Here is an 18562-nt window from a genome sequence, read left to right on the forward strand (position 1 = left end):
CAACTTTAATATGTCAATATATGCCAGATCCAAGAAAACCCTAACATATTATATATCTTCCTTTCGTATATATAAAATCTAGAAAACAAAAGGTGTGTCATTAGCAATAATCAAAATGAAAATATTAATTATATATACCTTGACCCATAAGTTAATTAAATTTGTGCTTCTAACCACCATCCATGGCATAGTATTCCAGCATACATTTATAATATTCATATTATTTGATTATGATTATTCCCACCATAGACTATATTATAAAAATAAAAATTCTTTAATTGAATTTCCATTACTCATTGCCCCATTAACATGCTGGCACATGCCCTTGTTCCCTCTCTATGGGTCCCTAAATATTTATATATTTTTTTTCTCCTCACCCATAAAAATCATTACACAAATACCATAAATTAAGGTATATAAAAATAATACAAAGAAAAAAAAATAAAAACCAAAAAGAATCTTCTTTAATTTAGTTTCTTCCCACATAATTAATACAATGAGATTTTATAAGCATAAAAACCCATTTGACAACCAAACAAACAAATGGGTGTGATTATTAAGCAAAAAAATAAAAATAAATAAAAAAAACCTATTATATATATTGGAAAATTAATTAGTGGTAATAATAATAATAATAATAATTAAACATAACAAACAAACCAACCAGACAGACAGTAGGTGAAAGTTTACAGCTTTTCATGTCTCTTCTATTACAAATATTGTCCCCAACAACAGATCATTTGATATTTTCCTTTATATACTAATTAATAATTTAAACAAAAAACAACATTAATTTTTTTAAAAGAAGAAAAAAAAGAAAAAAAAATACACAGAACAACATGCAAGTTTCCAAGCTGGAACACCATATTCTTCACAAAACCACTTTCTCAATCTCATCTCTTCTCAGCTAGCTTCTGCTTTTGCATTTCTCCATAGCTCTTGGGGCTGAAATTTTGAAAAAATATATACATATATTTATAACATCAATACCAAAATTATTTTAATATTGTTTTTTGAACTATAACTGAGGTTATTATTGGGAAAATTGAATTAGGGTTCTTAATAATTAATTACCAAGGCCAATGGCTTCTGATCCTTTCATGATTCTCAAACGCTTACATGAATCCACAAACATTCTGAATAGAAAAAAAAAAGAAGTTATTTAATTTGGTTAAAAGAAAAAATAAAACGATCCGAGCTGAAACATAAATGGACGGAACTTACTCCCATGGGACATCACCGACGAGCATCCAATCGCCATCTTTATCTTCATAAGTAGGAACAAACTCAGAGCTATTGAGAAGATCCATCAACTTCCTTTCATTCATGAAGTCTATCATTCCTTGTGTACCATATTCACCTTTTTAAAACAAATAAAGCAAATCAATTTTTTTTCTTTTTTTCTTTTTTTTTTTTTCATTATTGCATGTGCAAGAACTAAGAAGAAATATCTTTTGTAATTAAAGAAAAAAACCAAGTTTTTTTTTTTATTATTATTTTTACCCATAGTGAAGGAGCTGAACATCTTGGCCAAGGCATCAGAAAGTTCTTGGTAGCTTTGATACATTTTCAGGTCAACCTTGCGGAGATATGGAGCACCATCCATGCAAACCTTCACAAAGGCAGCTGAGCTGCCACCGTTTCCTTTCTCCGTTCCTTCGCCGCCACTTGTGTTCTTCTGTGCCATCACGTTCTTCCTGTACGATCGAACTGGTGGCCATCCCACAACTTGTGCTCTAAAGAAAACCCAACAAACTATTGTTAAGAAATCAACAAACTATCAGATAGATGCATGTTTAAATTTGCTTAATTAATTTCTATAGTTCCTTCAAGTCCAGTTGAAGGTGGGGTGGGAGAAGGATACAAATTTCTAACCAAGTTAACAAATAAAATCATTCTTACGATATTTCTCTCTCTCATACATTGACATGCTGGGAAGTAAGGAGACTCATTAAACACAAACAAATATTCAATCCAATAAAAGAAATGAAAATTCTATGATGATTGGTGAACTCAAAAGAGACCATATTAAGGGACATGTTAATTAGTTCTGAGATATATCCCACGATATAAAGCCATGAGTTACAACTAAATAAACCCTAAATTGAATTTAGTTCAGTTTGGAGGAAGAAATTTACTTGGCGGGTGGCTTGGCAGGATCCTTGGAGCAGAGGCTCTTCTCACCATCCACGTTCGTCGAAACATTCTTAATATTCTCATTGAGATCCACCCCGACACCAACACCGACACCTCCTCCACCGTCCTTGCTCTGAAGGTTAAGTTTGAGATCAACAGTTTCAGAGAACCCCCTCTTGCCAGAAGCTTTGAGAGAGGTCTGATCTCCACCACTGCCACCGCCACCGGGCAAACCGAGGCAGAGCTCAGTCTCCTTCAAGCTAACGAACTGATTGTTGGGCATATTCAGGCCAACTGCTTCCATATAGAATCAAAAGAAAGCTTTTTATTAAACTGTCGTCGTCTTTTTCTTCTTCTCGTAGTGTCGCCTTCTAGTTCTTTGGTGTGTATTATATATTATATGGCCTTTGGTTTTTAATAGAGACTGCAACCCAATAATATAAGCAACCAAAATTCACTTCTCTTTTATTGGATTGCATGTAAAATCATTTTACCTCCATTCTTTTTTATTTTATTTATATATATTTAAATTGTTTGTATTTTTATATCAATCCATTAATTATTGGTCCCTACTATAAAGTTTTTATTATTTTTTAAAAAAATTTCTCTATATATTCATTGCAATAAAGTATATGACTTGTCAATTGATTTAAATAGTTTATTCTTTTCCCTTTTTTTTTTCTTTTTCTTTTCTACTCTAGTTTTCTAATACTGTCTAAAAGTCGAATTACATGTTTTTATTTCTTGTTGTGCATTTTCGATGTTGATATAAATTAACTTAATTTTCTTTTCAAAATTCAAATTGAAATAAAACTATTTTTTAACCATGAGATCATCCTTTGGGAGGATATTATATATTTACCAGAACTTCCAAAGTGCTTTTCTCGTAATATTACAATGATTCTTGTGAGTAGGGGGGAATTTTACGACAAATCTTGTGAGTTACGTAATTACAAATATATCACTTAAATGAGGTACATGCATTGTTTAAAATATTACTTTATTTCTTCTCATACCTCTAATAATATAAAACAAGGACCAAATTGTTCCAATCCAGCAAATAAATTATTATTATGAAAATTTAACCTTGTTTTTTCTTAGTCATGAAGTCATCACAATTATTACATTAAATTTCTTTTCAAATTTTCTAATACGGATGTGAATTTCACGTAGTGGATGAACCAATATTTTCCTTATTATTGTAGCAAAATCTATAAAAACATAAAAAGAAAATATAAGCAACAAAAATGTTGCTTTCGTGAATTTGATATAAAAGATAAATATAAAATAGCTTGTTTAAGAGTCAAAATACTTATTTATTATTTTAAATAAACCTTTTTAACTTTTGTATTCATAATTTTTCTAAATATAAGTTGATATTTTATCGATATTTTTTACTTGTTATTTTATAAGATTGAACCATCGAAATATTTCTATCAATATCGACATTTTATATCTCATCAGTCACAATATAATTGAAAGTTTTACACAATTGGATTTATGAAAGAAGCTAAAAAAAATACTTTGAATATGTATTTAATAGAAATCACGAGTTTTTTTTATATCTAACATCTCACCGTATATTACGCTATAAGTGGTAGACTCATTGAATAATTGTTCCGTTGTTTGTTATTAATTTGTATATGCATGGCAAGCGACCAAAATTTTTCATTAACTTGACTCTCTCACACTCTCATTTCTCCATTTCAAATTAATTAGGTAAGTTTTTTATAAAAAAAAGAAAAAAAAAAACTCTTAAGTATTAGTTTATTTGAACAAGTAAGATTTGATATAAATGATATATTTGAGATAATTTTTTCCATAATTTTTCAATGAATATTAATGAGACACGTCAACTGAAAATTAGGAAACTAATTGTAAAGTTAGGCATGTGAGGGATCAATATCAAACAAATTTTTTCATATATATTGGCAATGTGAAAATTGGAACTTAAAAGAGAGTGCCTAATAGTTAGAGTCAACCATCACATGCAACACACTAATCAACTTTGTTATACATTAATCACACACTTAATTTCCAAAATGTACTATTAAATTCCATCTTATGTAAGAAAAATATTAACATTTTTTATAATTAATATATACTTCAAATTAGTTGGTAATCTTAGCTTTAGATTAAAATTTTCCATTATTATTTAACTAACCAATCTATCAATTTAATCCTTTAAATAAATATTTTATATAATAATTTTCTTTTATGTTAATTAGATATATTTTTCAATTTTTATTTTTCTCTAAATTTTATCAAATAGATTAATCAAAACCCAAATCATATAAACTTTCAAAATATATATTACAATAAATTATAATTTATTGTGAAGTGAAATAATTAAATAATATTAATAGTCTACAATAATTTAACGAATTTGCTATATTTTATATAAAAAAATCAACAATTATATGAACTTATACCAATTTTGTGTTAATTTATTTAACATCAAAACTAATTTTAAATTAATTTACAAATAAAATTTACCAACACTATTTTACTTCTTTCTGCAACTTATTTTTTAAAAAGACAAAGCTTGACATTTATTTTGAAACTTACAACAACTGCACTTAATTACAAAACTAAATTCATATTAAAATTGATGTTTTAAATATTTAATAAAAAAAATGTTGGGATTTAATTGGACATATATACATTAGTGTGTATTAAATTTATTTTCCTTTTTTTTATGTATACTAACTATTTTTTAATTATACTTTTTTTACTAAAAACAAAATTTATTTCTAAAATAATATATAATGAATTTGAATAATATGGAAATGTATCCCATAGGGCATAACATGTGAGCAATAATCATTTGGAATAAAATTCAATAATTTATTTTTAATAATAAAAACAATACACGTTAAATAATTAATTAATAAAATCACTCTCTCATATATTCACAGTCATTTGGTTGTTAATGTAACTCTCAATCTAGAAAATGTGATTTATGGTACTTTAAGATTATATTTTATTTGTTATTTGATTCAATAATTTATTAAACTAAATTAGATATGTAATAAAAAAAATTTAATAAAAGTTATAATAAATGAAGAATAGTTTCTATTTTTGTAACAATATTTTTAGATTTGGCCCATTTTGGTTGGCAGTAAAAATGTTGTATTCTGTCACAAAATTAGGAAACAAAGAAGCGGATTTTCTTGAAAACCATGTTGCTTTATGCCCTTCCTTTTCAATTATACGTTTATCAAAATACTTTTTTTTCTGAAAAATTAGTTTGTAAAAAAATACAAAAACTAAGGTTTATTTATTTTTCATTAAAAATAAGCCATGTTACTAATTAAACCACGATTGACCCATTTGGCATTCACTTCTTGGGATCCATAACCTTATAATTATTATTGTTATTGTTATTATTTATTATAATTATTTCTTTTGGGCAAAAAATAAATTGAGATTCTTCTATGAACCTTCCTTATGAGCATATATGCACATGAAAATTATATTTTATATTATATCTATAAATAGTAAAGGCATGAATGGAGAATTGCATATGGTTTGTCTATTATACTTTTTCCTTTTTATTATTTCATTACCATACATACATATATATATATATGTGTGTGTGTGTGTGTATATATATATGCACACTAGAAATAGATAGATGAACCAATTATTTTAAAAGTGATGGATGATAGAAGAAGATCAAGCTTGAAACTACTCTTTCCTTGCTTCCTTAGGACCCATTTTTTTAAGGCATTCTTTTGAGTACGACTAATATTTTCATTCAACAAATTAGGAGGAAAGACTTCTTCTTGTTAGGCAAACATCCATGTTCATATGATATCTAGCTTCCATTGTTTTCTTATCTCTAAAAATGTCCCACTCAAAGGTTGAACCACATAACATTTTCGACTTCGATATCAACTAATAGAAGAAAGATGAAATGAGTCAATGCAATCCTCTACATTATTTGGGACCAATGCTCAAATGCCTACTTTCGTACCGGCTTTAGTTATAATTCTAAAGTCTATGATCGTATAGACATACCAATTAAATGTGGATAAGAACATAATAGAGAACACTTAGTAGGCCCACAAACTCATATTCATGCAATGCCCATTACCTCTTTTTAATCTTTAGAAACTATAACAAAATGAAATATATAGGAATTTTTTTTTTAAAAAAATGGGGTTCTTTTAGTTTAGGGATATATATATATATATATATGCCCCAAAAGTGTCTAGGAAATTTATGTTTATAAATTTAAATTTAATCCATTCTCAAAAAGTCAGTAAAAAGAAAAATGATTCAAACTTTTTTTCTTCTTTCCTCACATAAACTAGGTTTCCAATCTTGGATATTTTTTTTTAATGAGAGAATATATATATATATATAAGTAATAAGTTATAAGAAAGAAAAAAGATGCTAAACAAATCAAAATGAAAAAGGGATATGTTTGAAGAGATCCCTGCAAGACACATGAACATCATCAACCAAATGCTATCACTCACCTATCATTCATTCTAAAAGGAAAAAAGGAAAAAAGAAAATCATAATAAGATGTCATGGTGGTGACTGACAGACAAGTCACATCCATTGGAGAGGGAGACATTTCTAACCCTAGCTGTGCCCTTGCTTTGTCACAATCCTCCCAAACCCCATTTCTCCTTGCCTTGTTTCTTTCCAAACCCTAACTCTCTCTCTCTCAATCAAAAACATATATTGTGTATACATATACTTATCATTTTCGTTTTTAAACTTTCAATCTGTGTTATTCTATCATACTTTTAAACGGATTCATTTTAAAAGTATTCTATTTTTCAACCATTTTCTTTTTCTTTGTTATATCATACTATGTCTTTATCCATCTTTACATATATTCAAAATTGTGGTATTACGTTGTTTCGAATGATAAAAATTTAGAAACCAAATTAAAATGGCGTTTGAAAATTGTGGGACCGAGAGATATGATTTGAGGGGGAAAACCCCATCTTCAACTATATTTTAGGAGTCAAAATCATATAAGCTTACAAGAAATCAATTTTTTGCTTTCAATTCCCAAACAACTCCCTTATCTCCTCTTGAAAGTGACACAACCCACTTGCTTCTCTAATCCATACATTTATTTTTCTTTTCCTTTGCATTTCTTTTCTTTTATTTGTGTGTTGAGTAATTAAAATGGAGATAAAAATAAGCAAAGTGAGTTCATTTTCACAGTGTATGTTGTGGTGTGGCCATTTATGTACACCCAAAAGCTTTGGTATGATATATAGTTATTATGTTCTGAATAAATTGACTTGTTTCATTTAGTTTTTTTTTCAAATTCATATGGATAACAACAGAAATAAATAAATAAATAAAACTATTTAAAAATCTATCAATTCTTTTAGGTCCAGCTTTTTATTTTTCATTTTTCAAAAATTAAGTTTATAAACTCCAAATTTATTTCGTTGTCTATTTTCTAACAATATTTTAAAAATATGTGACAAATTTTGAAATTAAAAAAGAAATTTAGCAAACAATACAATCCAATGTCACCAAAGTTGGTGTAGAGAAATTAGGAGCACAATCAATTTAAATTAATTCAAATAATTATACTTTAGTTTAGGATATGATTTTCTTGAAATTTTGCTTTTTAATAAAACTGCTAAAAATATTTACAAATATCACATAATCTAACTTTTTAATAGTGATACACGTGATAGACATGGACAAACATCTATTTATGTGTCTACCTAAGTCTATTGGATTTATAAGTAAACTTTTACTATATTTATAAAATAATTTAGCTCATTTTGTTGTATTTAAAAAATCAATATAAGTGTAAATTGTTTCTTTGAAAGAAAAGGAAGGAAAAAAATGTTAATTACCTCTCATACACCTTTTTAGTTAATTTAATTATTGCATAATTAATTACCTCTCATACACCTTTTTAGTTAATTTAATTATTGCATAATTTTTAGTATAATTGTAAAATAAAAAAAACAAATTGATAAAATATTTATAAACTATAGCAAAATTTCATATTCTATTGATAATAAACATTTGATAGCTACTGATATTCTTATATTAGTGGCACTGATAGACAGCGATAGAAGTACATGATTATCCTAGATAGAATTCAAAATTTTGTTATAACATGTAAGTATTTTAATTTATTTTGCTATTTTAAAAGATGCCCTTAAAGTTAATTAATTTTTGAAGTGGTTAATTAACAACATTTCATAAACTTCCCTGAAGTGAGGCTTACCTGTTCACATTCTCCCTTCCTAATGAGTATTAAGACTTTAATTAATCACAACCTTAACAATTATCTCAATGCCATAATATATTACAACGTTAATTAGCTTAAAGAAACAACATCAAACCATTCTCCAATCTCATAGGAAAATAATAATAATAGTTAATAATCAACACAGCCTATATAGTTCCTAGTTATTATTATACATTAATATATAAATTAAATTAATGGCCATAAATACAGAAATCGTACCCAGTAATTAAGTATAATTAAAGTCTAACTTTTGGCTTAAAATAAGCTCATTGCTCGATAATAAAAACCATCAAAATCAATACCAAACACCAACAAATCAAATCTCTCTGTGATCTTGATGATCCCCAGTTTTGATATACTTTTGAAAAGGGGGGAAAGGGGCGGGGCATGTGTTAATTTATAATTTAATTCAACCCAAATTCTAGATATAATATAAAGTTTTTGGACCATAGTTTAATTAAAAAGGGTAGGTGTTTGCTACAGTTGATTATAATCTCCATAATATTCCAAATGTTCCTTAAATTTAGGACATGGTGGGGGCTGCCCTCTTTTTCTTTAGAATGTCTAAAAAAAAAATTAAGAACCCTAGACCTTATAGTATAGGGCTTCCCTCATGCTGACCAAATATTTCACCATTATCCCCAAACTTATTATTTATTATATTATTGTTGTTTTACTAACAATAATATTATTATTATTTATTATTATTACCTTAGTTTACTTCATCCCATCCATTATTTAGCATTTATGAAAGTTTGTAAAAACAGACAAAATTTGTGCTCCTTCAATTATAGATCTTCAATGGTGTAATTATAAAGATACATACAAAATTCATATATTTATAAGGGTATGTGAGTTATTGCCAAGAATATTAATGAATGTGTGTAAAGAATGTCAGTCCATAAGGATGAAAATATTGAGGAACCCAAAAAAAAGAAGAGTTTATAATTGTATTTTAATGTTAAAAAACAAAATTAAGAGATGTAACATTTATGTGATGTGTCACACCACCCTTTCAATCTCTATTAAATTATTTGACATGTTCTAAGAAATTACGAGGTTGAAGAACTTTGACATATATTTGTAAAAGTTCTTTCTTAAAACTTATTTTAGTCTTTAGAAAGCCTTTTAATCACTTTATTCTAATTATATGATCCATAAATTGATGTTTTGTTTAAAAAAAATTAATAGCTTTCAAAACTAATTAATTTAATACATATTACAATTCTTTTTTTTTTTTTTTTTGTGAATTTTCATATTTTGAAATCGAACCACAACAAGTCCAACATATTTAATAAATCTTTCTCAATATAAGCTATAAGACAATTACAAAGATCGAAAAGTATTGAAATTAAAAAAATTAAAAAGAATTTAAATTTATTGGTGAATTGATATGATACAATATATTCTAATTATGAACGGAAAAAATATTTTGTAGCCATTACCTCTAAAATAAAATAAAATAAATATATACATTATGAATTTAAAAATTGTATAAAAGAAAAGAAAAGAAAGAAAAAAATAATACCATTCGAAAACTTTGAAAAGATAAAATTATTTAAGAAGAAATTTGATAGTTATATGAAGCGAGGAGACAACTACCATGCGACAACCCTCCTTTGTTTAAAGTAAAGTATTATTAAGATACAGTAATGCTCCTATCATTTTTGCATGCGGAGAAAGTTAACCAACTTAGTTACGGTTAATAAAAAAAAAATCATTTTACCATTTTACAACATTTGAAAATATTTCTAACATTTTTTATTTAAAATAACTTTTTTAAATAGTTTCAAAATTCCTACTATATATATGTGTAGATGTGTAGTTTTATTAACTTTTGTGACTGTGTAAATTGATTTATGCTCATATTTGACAAACTTTAACAAAGTGGACCAATATTAATAATGATAAAAGAACATGTAAAAGTGTGATTACTTTTTTTTAATATACTTTTTTGGTTAGTTTGATGTCATTGGTGATGGAGAAGCATCCTAGTGGGAGTGATCACAAACTCAAAATCAAACAAACAATAAGTCAAATATGTTTAACACAAACCTAAAACGATATGGGTATCCTTTAATTGGTGACTAAATAATCCACATCCTTTCATTTAAATATATGGTTTTCTTATTTCTTTCTTTCTTTATTTTCAATGCTTATCTTTATTTTCATTTTTCTTTCTATTCTTATTTCAAACAAAACTATTTGAAAACATATTTCCTTCCCATGTTTTCTTAATATAAGATTAGTTTTCATGCCGCTAACAAAAGTTCTACATTAACATAGGATAAGAAAAATAACATTAATGAAGAGAATATTATAATTGGAGATACTGACTCCCTTGTTTCTCAATTGAGTTATGCTTGGTCTAACAATCTATAGTGAATTACAACATTCAACTTTAAATTTGTTTGATTTAGGAAATATATTACTTGCAAATTTAGGATTAAGACTCTCTAAGATGGTTAAGAGGTTTTAGCATGTGACAAGAGTTTTTTAGAATGAGAATTAACTTACTCCATTTGAGATCAAATCATATAATTGTTAGGAGTACAAGCCTTATTTAGAAAAGAAAGTGATCATGAATATATAGTATGGACAATTATCTCTACGATAGTAATAGACCTTTTGGATGGTTCCAAAATCAAAGGGCATAAAGGTTCATATCCAAAGTCTCAACATGATCATACCATTCTAGAGTTAGGTGAGGGGCTCGTTGTCTTTACCTTTACTTCTAACTTATTTGATAACTTCTCTAGTAATATTAGATAATATACTAAATTTACCTTCATAATATTCACATGAAAAAATTAATTGGTAACTAGAATAAGGGAGAGAGAATCAAAATTATATTTATTTTTTAAAATGGAATGACCAAAATAAAATAAGTTTGAAAATCTAAAATCTAAAATGGATCTTCCAAAAAGTTCAAACATAATCAAGTGGTTGATTATGGAAAAGTTGTTATTTATCTTTATTCTTATTAGAATTTAAAAAGAAGAAGAAGAAAGTTATTATTGTTTTCATTTATAAATAATTGGTTGACAATATATGTCAGATCTTATTTAAATGTTAAAAAGAAAAATTCCATATAACATTTGTTTATGATCATAAAACATTTGCACTTAATAAACCATAAAATTAAAGAGATTACGCAACAAAATTAGAACCACAAACATTTTTAAACAACACTAATCAAAATTAAAGATAGAAAACAACTTGGAAATATTTTATATAATATATATATATATAAAAGAATAGAGTGAATTAAGTCCAGCTGTGAATTGGAACATGATCATGGATTGAGATTACATTAGCAAGTAATATTTATTTTTTTCATACTTAAAATTGGTCAATAATTAAATAAAATCTTGAAAAAGATAAATGTCAATAATGCATGTTAGTGGAAGTTTAGTCCAAAGTGAGAATATGTAAGTTTAGTTATATATATGGAATAGAATCTTTGTTTTTTTTAATTATTATGTGTATTGTCACATTAATCCAAAATATATACCTAATCCCACACCATGATCCCTGATTTTATTGCAGATTTTCTTCCCTTAATTTAATTTAATCCAGGCTGACAAATTTCAACTTTGTTTTTCTAATCCATCTTACATACACGTGTTATTTTCCAATTGATTTTCGACATTATCCGTTAGATTTTTTTTTATATGCAAGATTGAAAATATTTACGATGATAGAATTATTGAGGTATCGATTTTATGATAAATAGAGATCATGTTGATTGAAATTATAGAAAAATTTATGAAAATCGATGAGAATTGTTAGGGTTAAGTTAATGAAACTTGAATAGTGGGACAATTAGAGTACTATATATTGTAAATTATGATAGCATTTAGATGTATTTTGTAGATATAAATAGAAAAAATGACAAAATATTATCGAACATTATTAATCAATTCTAAATTAAAGGAGATGTGAAACTTATGCATACAAAATCATTGAAGTTATTTATTATAAGATATACATGTCATCCACGACAATTCTCGTAGAAATTATAAAATTGCAATTTTTTTTTAAACGAAACTATTTTAAGAAAAAACCAAACACAACTCTCAAATATGGCAAATGAGATTTACCAATATCTCACCTCAAACACAAAACTCCAAATGCTTTCACAAAGAGGAAGAAGTATACAAGTCCAAATAAGAACAGAGCCAAAGAGAAAAGGTATGGCTAAGTTACTAAAACGCGAGGACTTAACAAAATTAATACTAATCAAAGAGTCAACATAAGAACGTGATATTACATGCAACACTTTTACTCACAGATAAGTCATAATCAACTTCATTTAGAAAAGTAATCGTCTCTACATAATTAAATTCAACTATAAGAGGCAGAATTAAAGTTTGAAACGCACGAGAAGAAGGTCTAGCACTATAGCTTTCATTTCCACCATCTTAATTTTGTAGACTTTGCTATGTTTATTCTTTTAAAGCGAACACCCACTAGAGAACTAGTGAAGTCACAATCCACGCCACTAGCAACAATATCCTCCAACCAGGAGGCATCCATTCAATTTTCAACCTCTCAAAGGGAGGTCCAAAAGACCGTGACTCGACAAGCTCTTAAACTTCAAGTACGACCTCTCGCAATTATCTTCAAATACCAAAGAGTTTTCAAGGAAGCAGTGGCGCAAGGCCGTTGATGAAGATAGTTACTTAAATGAGAATGATGAGACTCATACAACCAACATATATACTCTCTATTGGTCGATAAATTTTATTTTTGTTAAAATGAAAGTTTCGAATGAATGAAGAAACAAATACTCACGTCAAATTAATTTTAAAATAAAATAATCTAAAAGTAAAGATAAAATTTGAAAAAATAATTGAAAGTTAGAAAAGTAGCACGTAGGATGATGTGGTGGGAATATGATATTATAGTTAAATTCTTAATCTATTAGGATTATGATTAGTTTCTTTTACTTATTAGGACTGAGGATTAGTTTCTCTTATTAATTAGGATTAGGTTGCTATAATTAGAGTACTTTTTTTTTTTTTTCTTTGTATTTACAACTTTTAAAACATTAATAAAATTCTCTTATTTGAGTTATGTCACGTGGTTAAAATAATACCACAGGTGTGACATGGTATTTTAGAGATATATATTGTGATATATTTCCATGATATCAACACAATTTGGTAACATACCCACAATTTTGTTCAATTTTAAGTATATTTGTAAAAACAATATACTGCTTAATCGGCAATATTTATTATGAATTGTGAATTTTTGGTAAAATTGATGTTACTCTCTATATCTCTACACTACAAGAATTTTGGTCTCTATCAACGCAAAGAAACGTGAGCAGATCTTACGAAAAATGTGGGCATAACTTCTATTGACTTTTTTTTGGTGTGGGCACACTTCGTGGCTGAAATCCGTCATCTTTTTCTTTGCCCACGTTGTTAACATTATGTCGGCAAAACTGCCCACGCATATTAAAATCGTGGACAAAAAAGACATTTTCGCCCACAAAAGAAAAGATGGACAGAAAGATCTTCTCACCCACGATCATCATCACGTCAACAAAAATAGACTTTTTGGCCACGTTTGTTTCGTGGACATAAATTGTTTTAGCCAACGAAAATATTTTTGTCAGCAAAAAGAAAACTTTTCCTCACGCTAAATTTGTGGCAGAAGTATATATATGCATGCATGTATCAAATACGTTTTTGGATAGAAATTTGATTGTTGGTCATGAATGTTCGTTGGCAAATAATAGTTATTTCTTTTTTTTGCCCACACATAAAACCTAATCATAGCTTTCTAGCTGCAAACATATTTCTAGTAACAAAAAAAAATGGCAAAAACGATTCTGATTTTTCACATTTATTATTAATATATGATTAGTTCCTAGATTAAATTTCAAATATATAATTAATTTCCTAGCTATAATAAAATATATCGAACATTGCAACAAAAAATTTAAAAATGAAAATGTTTTGAATTTCCTGGCTATAATAAAATATATCATATTTTTTACAAAGTATTAATAGTTCAAAATATAATAAATCATAATTTTTGAGTGTGTCGAGATATATGAACTATATCAATTTTCATTTTGGCATACTAAAATGAATAAAAAGAATATTAAATACACAAAAAATGATTAGCTTTGTCAGAAAGTCTTTGTTTAAAAAATAGTCATTCTCGCTCCTTCAAACTAAATCTAAAAAATCTTAACTAAAATGAATAAGAAGATACTAAATCTTAATTATTTGTTTAAAATGAATCAAATATCAAAATAAATAAAATAAAATTACATTTGTACCCATAAAGTGTAAAAGAAAACGATCTACATACTTTAAGACAAAAAAATCCTCATATATGTTCCAAACCATCCAAAAATGTTACATGCTTTAAAGTGACATGTATGTTTCAAAGCATCCAAAGACCTAAAAGTATCATAGTTATTTTCAATCAAAGCGGCAAGCTTAAAATCTTAAAAAAAGTGAAGGTTCAACCAAGATGCAAGTGGCCTAAGGGTCTAATTGTCTAAATGATACTTCTACAAACCATCCTAACTCGAAACCAACCCCAAAATCTCAAAAAATGGTATGAGTGACATTTTAACTCTCAAAACAAGATAAAACTACTCAAGTGTAATTTTCAAACTAAAATCCAACAAAATTCCACCTACTAAGTGTCTTAAAACTCAAAACAACTTAGAAAATGTTGAAGTGTATCATTTTAACTTAAAACCAAATAGAAAATTTATAAAAACGATCAATGGTGACACTTTAACTATCAACACAAATTAACAATGACTAAGTGTGACTTTCAAACTAAAAGCTACCTTAAAAGTGCCTTAAGTCTCAAAAATTCTTTTAAAAATGCCTAATTAGTATACCTTCCAAACTCAAACATGTTAATCCTCAAATTAAGTGAAAACTACTCAAGTGTGACATTGAAACTAAAAACCATATAAAAGCTACCTATTAATTGTCTTAAATCTCAAAACAACTTACAAATGTCCAAATTATCTTCTTAAGTTCTTTTTTCCACTCTTTAAACTTTTCAAAATGTAACAACTTTGGTTTATTTTCCATTCATCAAAATGAATTTTGATACATACGACGAAAAATACCTTAGGTTAATAAAAAGTAGTATTTTAACAAAATTTAGAAGTTGAAAAAGTTGGTTGTGCTCTAAATGTTATAAACGGTGTATGTTGATTTTTTTGGTTTCAAATAATCCTGGTTAGAAACAATTTTAAATTTAGGTGATGTGTAAACTTTAATAATTGGGAGAAAAGATTATGATTGTAATATAATTATTGTGTTTCTAGTTTTATTGTTTTGATCTTTTCACTATTTCTCGGTGCAATATAACTTTTTTAGTTCTTGGTTTTTTCTTTGGTTTAGATTTTTTCTCTCTTTATTTTTATTAATGTGTTTCTAGTTTTATTGTTTTCGATTATTTTTTTCTTATTATTATTAGTAGTATTGGATGATAGTGGAAGATTTTTTTCCAACAAATGCACATATTTCAAAGTATGTATATTATCCTTTGTTAAAAATGAAAAGAAAACTGTACACTATCCTTAGTTAAAATGAAAATGAATGCTTTTCTTAGATGGAAAGACTACAACAAGTCTAAGCTTTGATATCAGTTGAAAAATTAAAAACGGTTTTACAGTGTCAATCTCTTTAAGAAAAACGGATCTTGATTTTACATCGACATTGTAGCCTAATGTACCATTTTACTATCATCAATAAATGACCAATTAAATGGAATTTATATTATAACAATCAACACTATCTATATTACTAAGTAGTACAAGTGGCAAGATTGGGTCAATCCGCACTAAAGCATGAACATTAGTTTCTCAAAGCTAATTATTTAGTTAAAAGTGATAAATGGGGTGATGTGGATTGAGATTTAAATGAATAAAGTGCTAGAAAAATAAAGATAGAAATGCAATCAATTAAAACATTCTAGCTTAGAGGAATGAAATCGCCAAATGTATAATTTTGATCATCAAATTATGAGGGTATGATTTTTAGCTTCTTACCTATTTCTAGTCCAATTAATTAGAAAAGCTATTATTATCACCTATTATACATTAATCTAAAGCATGAATTTGCACAATCAAGCACTTGTTGTGCATCAATAACAAGAAAATGTAATTCATAATAATCAATAAAACTCATAGATAAGAAATATCGGTTATACTATCAAAATACTCTAAAAAACACAATGAATTCCTCTAAAATCCTCAAAACTAGAAAGACAAATATCTTACCTTCTCATAATTGAGGAAAGATAGAAACTCACATTGTTTTGGCTTGATTACAGAGATGAGATGAAGAAAACCTAAAAATCTACTATTGTAGATGAATAGAGGGCAGAAAAATAAAGAAAATGAGTGGTCATATGCCTAAAATGGTCATCCAGATAAAAAGATATGACTTAAAATGAAACTATAGATTTAAAGTCGTGTGATGGTGTTCTTTAGTGCCACAAACGACATCGATGAGCATCATGACTCCTCCTTCAGTGGCAGTTTTGTAATTTTTGGGCCTTTTGACCTAATTCCTTCCTTAAGACTTTAAATCGGTCCATTTTAACTTTACTTTTTTTGTAATATAATGTTCGATTCTACCTTTTTTGTGCTCGATACCTATAAAATAATGAAATAAACATGTAAAATATATGAACAATGGGTGTAGTAATATATATACATATGTCCTACCCAGATAGCCAAGTTGGACACGCAACGGAACGCGGTTCTTTCTTTCCCCCAAAACGGCTTTCTTCTTCCAATACTAATTTTCTAAAACAAAAACAGTTAAATATTATTTTAATTCTTTACTCTTTTTTCCTTTCAAATTAATCTTTAACATTTTAATCCATATTCACAACCTTTTAACATAATTTAAAAATCTAAAAAATGAAAAACTTTCATGTGCATTTAAAGATTAAGATATTTGGTTATATTTTATAAATAATTTAGTTTATTTTTTTATATTTTGGAAAAATCTAATTAATATATTTACTTTATCTACTAAGGTTAGAACATTATTTATTTAACAAAACTTTCTTTTACTATTATAATAATAAAGCAGAACAATTTAGGTTTTCGAATTTAAAGTTAATAGAGTTGAAGGATTATAACACACTTTATTAATCATGACGTTAGTTAAAATTCTTCCTTATTATTATAATAATTAGTCGGGTTAGACTATTTAAAATATAAGAATAACATTTTAAATTTAATTAGAAAATAAACCAAGATGGGTTAGACCATTTTTATACGGACTTGCAATTGGTCGAAAATGGATTCAGATCAGAGTATTTTGTATTAGATTTAAAGAGAGAAGTATTTTGTGTTAGATTTAAAAAAACACGTGTGAGAATAGATAAGAGTGAGGTTAAAAAAGAAAAGGAAAGGAAAGGTGATGGAGGTAGAAACGTGGAACGGGGTTGAAGAGAACAGGTGGCAGGTCTGGGTTGGAAGAAATAATTGTGTTCTTTTGAAAAGGCATTGAAGAAAGGTGGGGGCCCCCACTCCACATTTACGTGTCAGGCAGCACCACACGTGGAGGATGGTCCAACCCACCGTGCGTGTTCCCGCCGCTCTCATTCTCTGCCCCCACACGCTTTTCCATTCTCCATTTCCCCCACTTCCTTCTTTTCCTTTTTTTTCCTTTTTTACTTTTATTAATAATCAAATTCTTCTTCTCCCCATTTTCACCAAAATACCAACTTTCTTTTAAACCAACTCTTTTAAATACTACAAAAAAGAAAAATTAACATTTTAATTGTTCTTAATTTTACACCATCTCATTTAACTATTATAATTCATTTTTCTATATTTTGAATAACAACTCTTCAAGAAAATATCTCTACCTTAAACTCTATAAATTTTATCCCTATAATATAATAACTTATTATTATAAACAAACCACATTATTTGTTAACTAAAAAGAAGTCCTACAATAATTTATTCTAACTTTTCTACGAATTAGAATTACAGTGATGGAGTATATATATACATATATGAAGATATTTATATATATTAGAGGTAGTAGTTATAAATGGAATGGAATGGAATAGTGGAGGGTAATATGAAAACTGGTACCAGTTGGGAATGTCTGAGGCTGAGTTGAATGAAATATAAATTATATAATGAATGAATGAATG

General features: G+C 27.2%; 1 protein-coding gene across 1 annotated transcript; it reads right to left on the reverse strand.

Moving 5' to 3' along the window:
• Positions 1-595: 595 nt before the first annotated feature.
• LOC101205299 (auxin-responsive protein IAA14) lies at positions 596-2553 on the reverse strand. Its single transcript, XM_011650866.2, has 5 exons — positions 2139-2553; positions 1504-1736; positions 1225-1360; positions 1075-1136; positions 596-945 (listed from the first exon to the last, which is right to left on the reverse strand). Exons 1-5 carry the CDS (start codon positions 2438-2440, stop codon positions 908-910), a joined length of 771 nt encoding a protein of 256 aa, XP_011649168.1. The 5' UTR covers positions 2441-2553; the 3' UTR covers positions 596-907.
• Positions 2554-18562: the final 16009 nt, after the last annotated feature.

Source organism: Cucumis sativus, chromosome 2 (genome assembly GCF_000004075.3).
Source record: "Cucumis sativus cultivar 9930 chromosome 2, Cucumber_9930_V3, whole genome shotgun sequence".
NCBI lineage: Eukaryota > Viridiplantae > Streptophyta > Magnoliopsida > Cucurbitales > Cucurbitaceae > Cucumis > Cucumis sativus.

Bases quoted from the DNA above. Each gene is read 5' to 3' on its own strand.
- LOC101205299 (XM_011650866.2), bottom strand. From the start codon at position 2,440: ATGGAAGCAGTTGGCCTGAATATGCCCAACAATCAGTTCGTTAGCTTG. The intron at 1,361-1,503 runs GTAAAAATAATA...TGTTTTAAAAAG, and splicing joins GTTCAGCTCCTTCACTATGG to GTGAATATGGTACACAAGGA. The intron at 946-1,074 runs GTAATTAATTAT...TCAAAATTTCAG, and splicing joins ATCAGAAGCCATTGGCCTTG to CCCCAAGAGCTATGGAGAAA.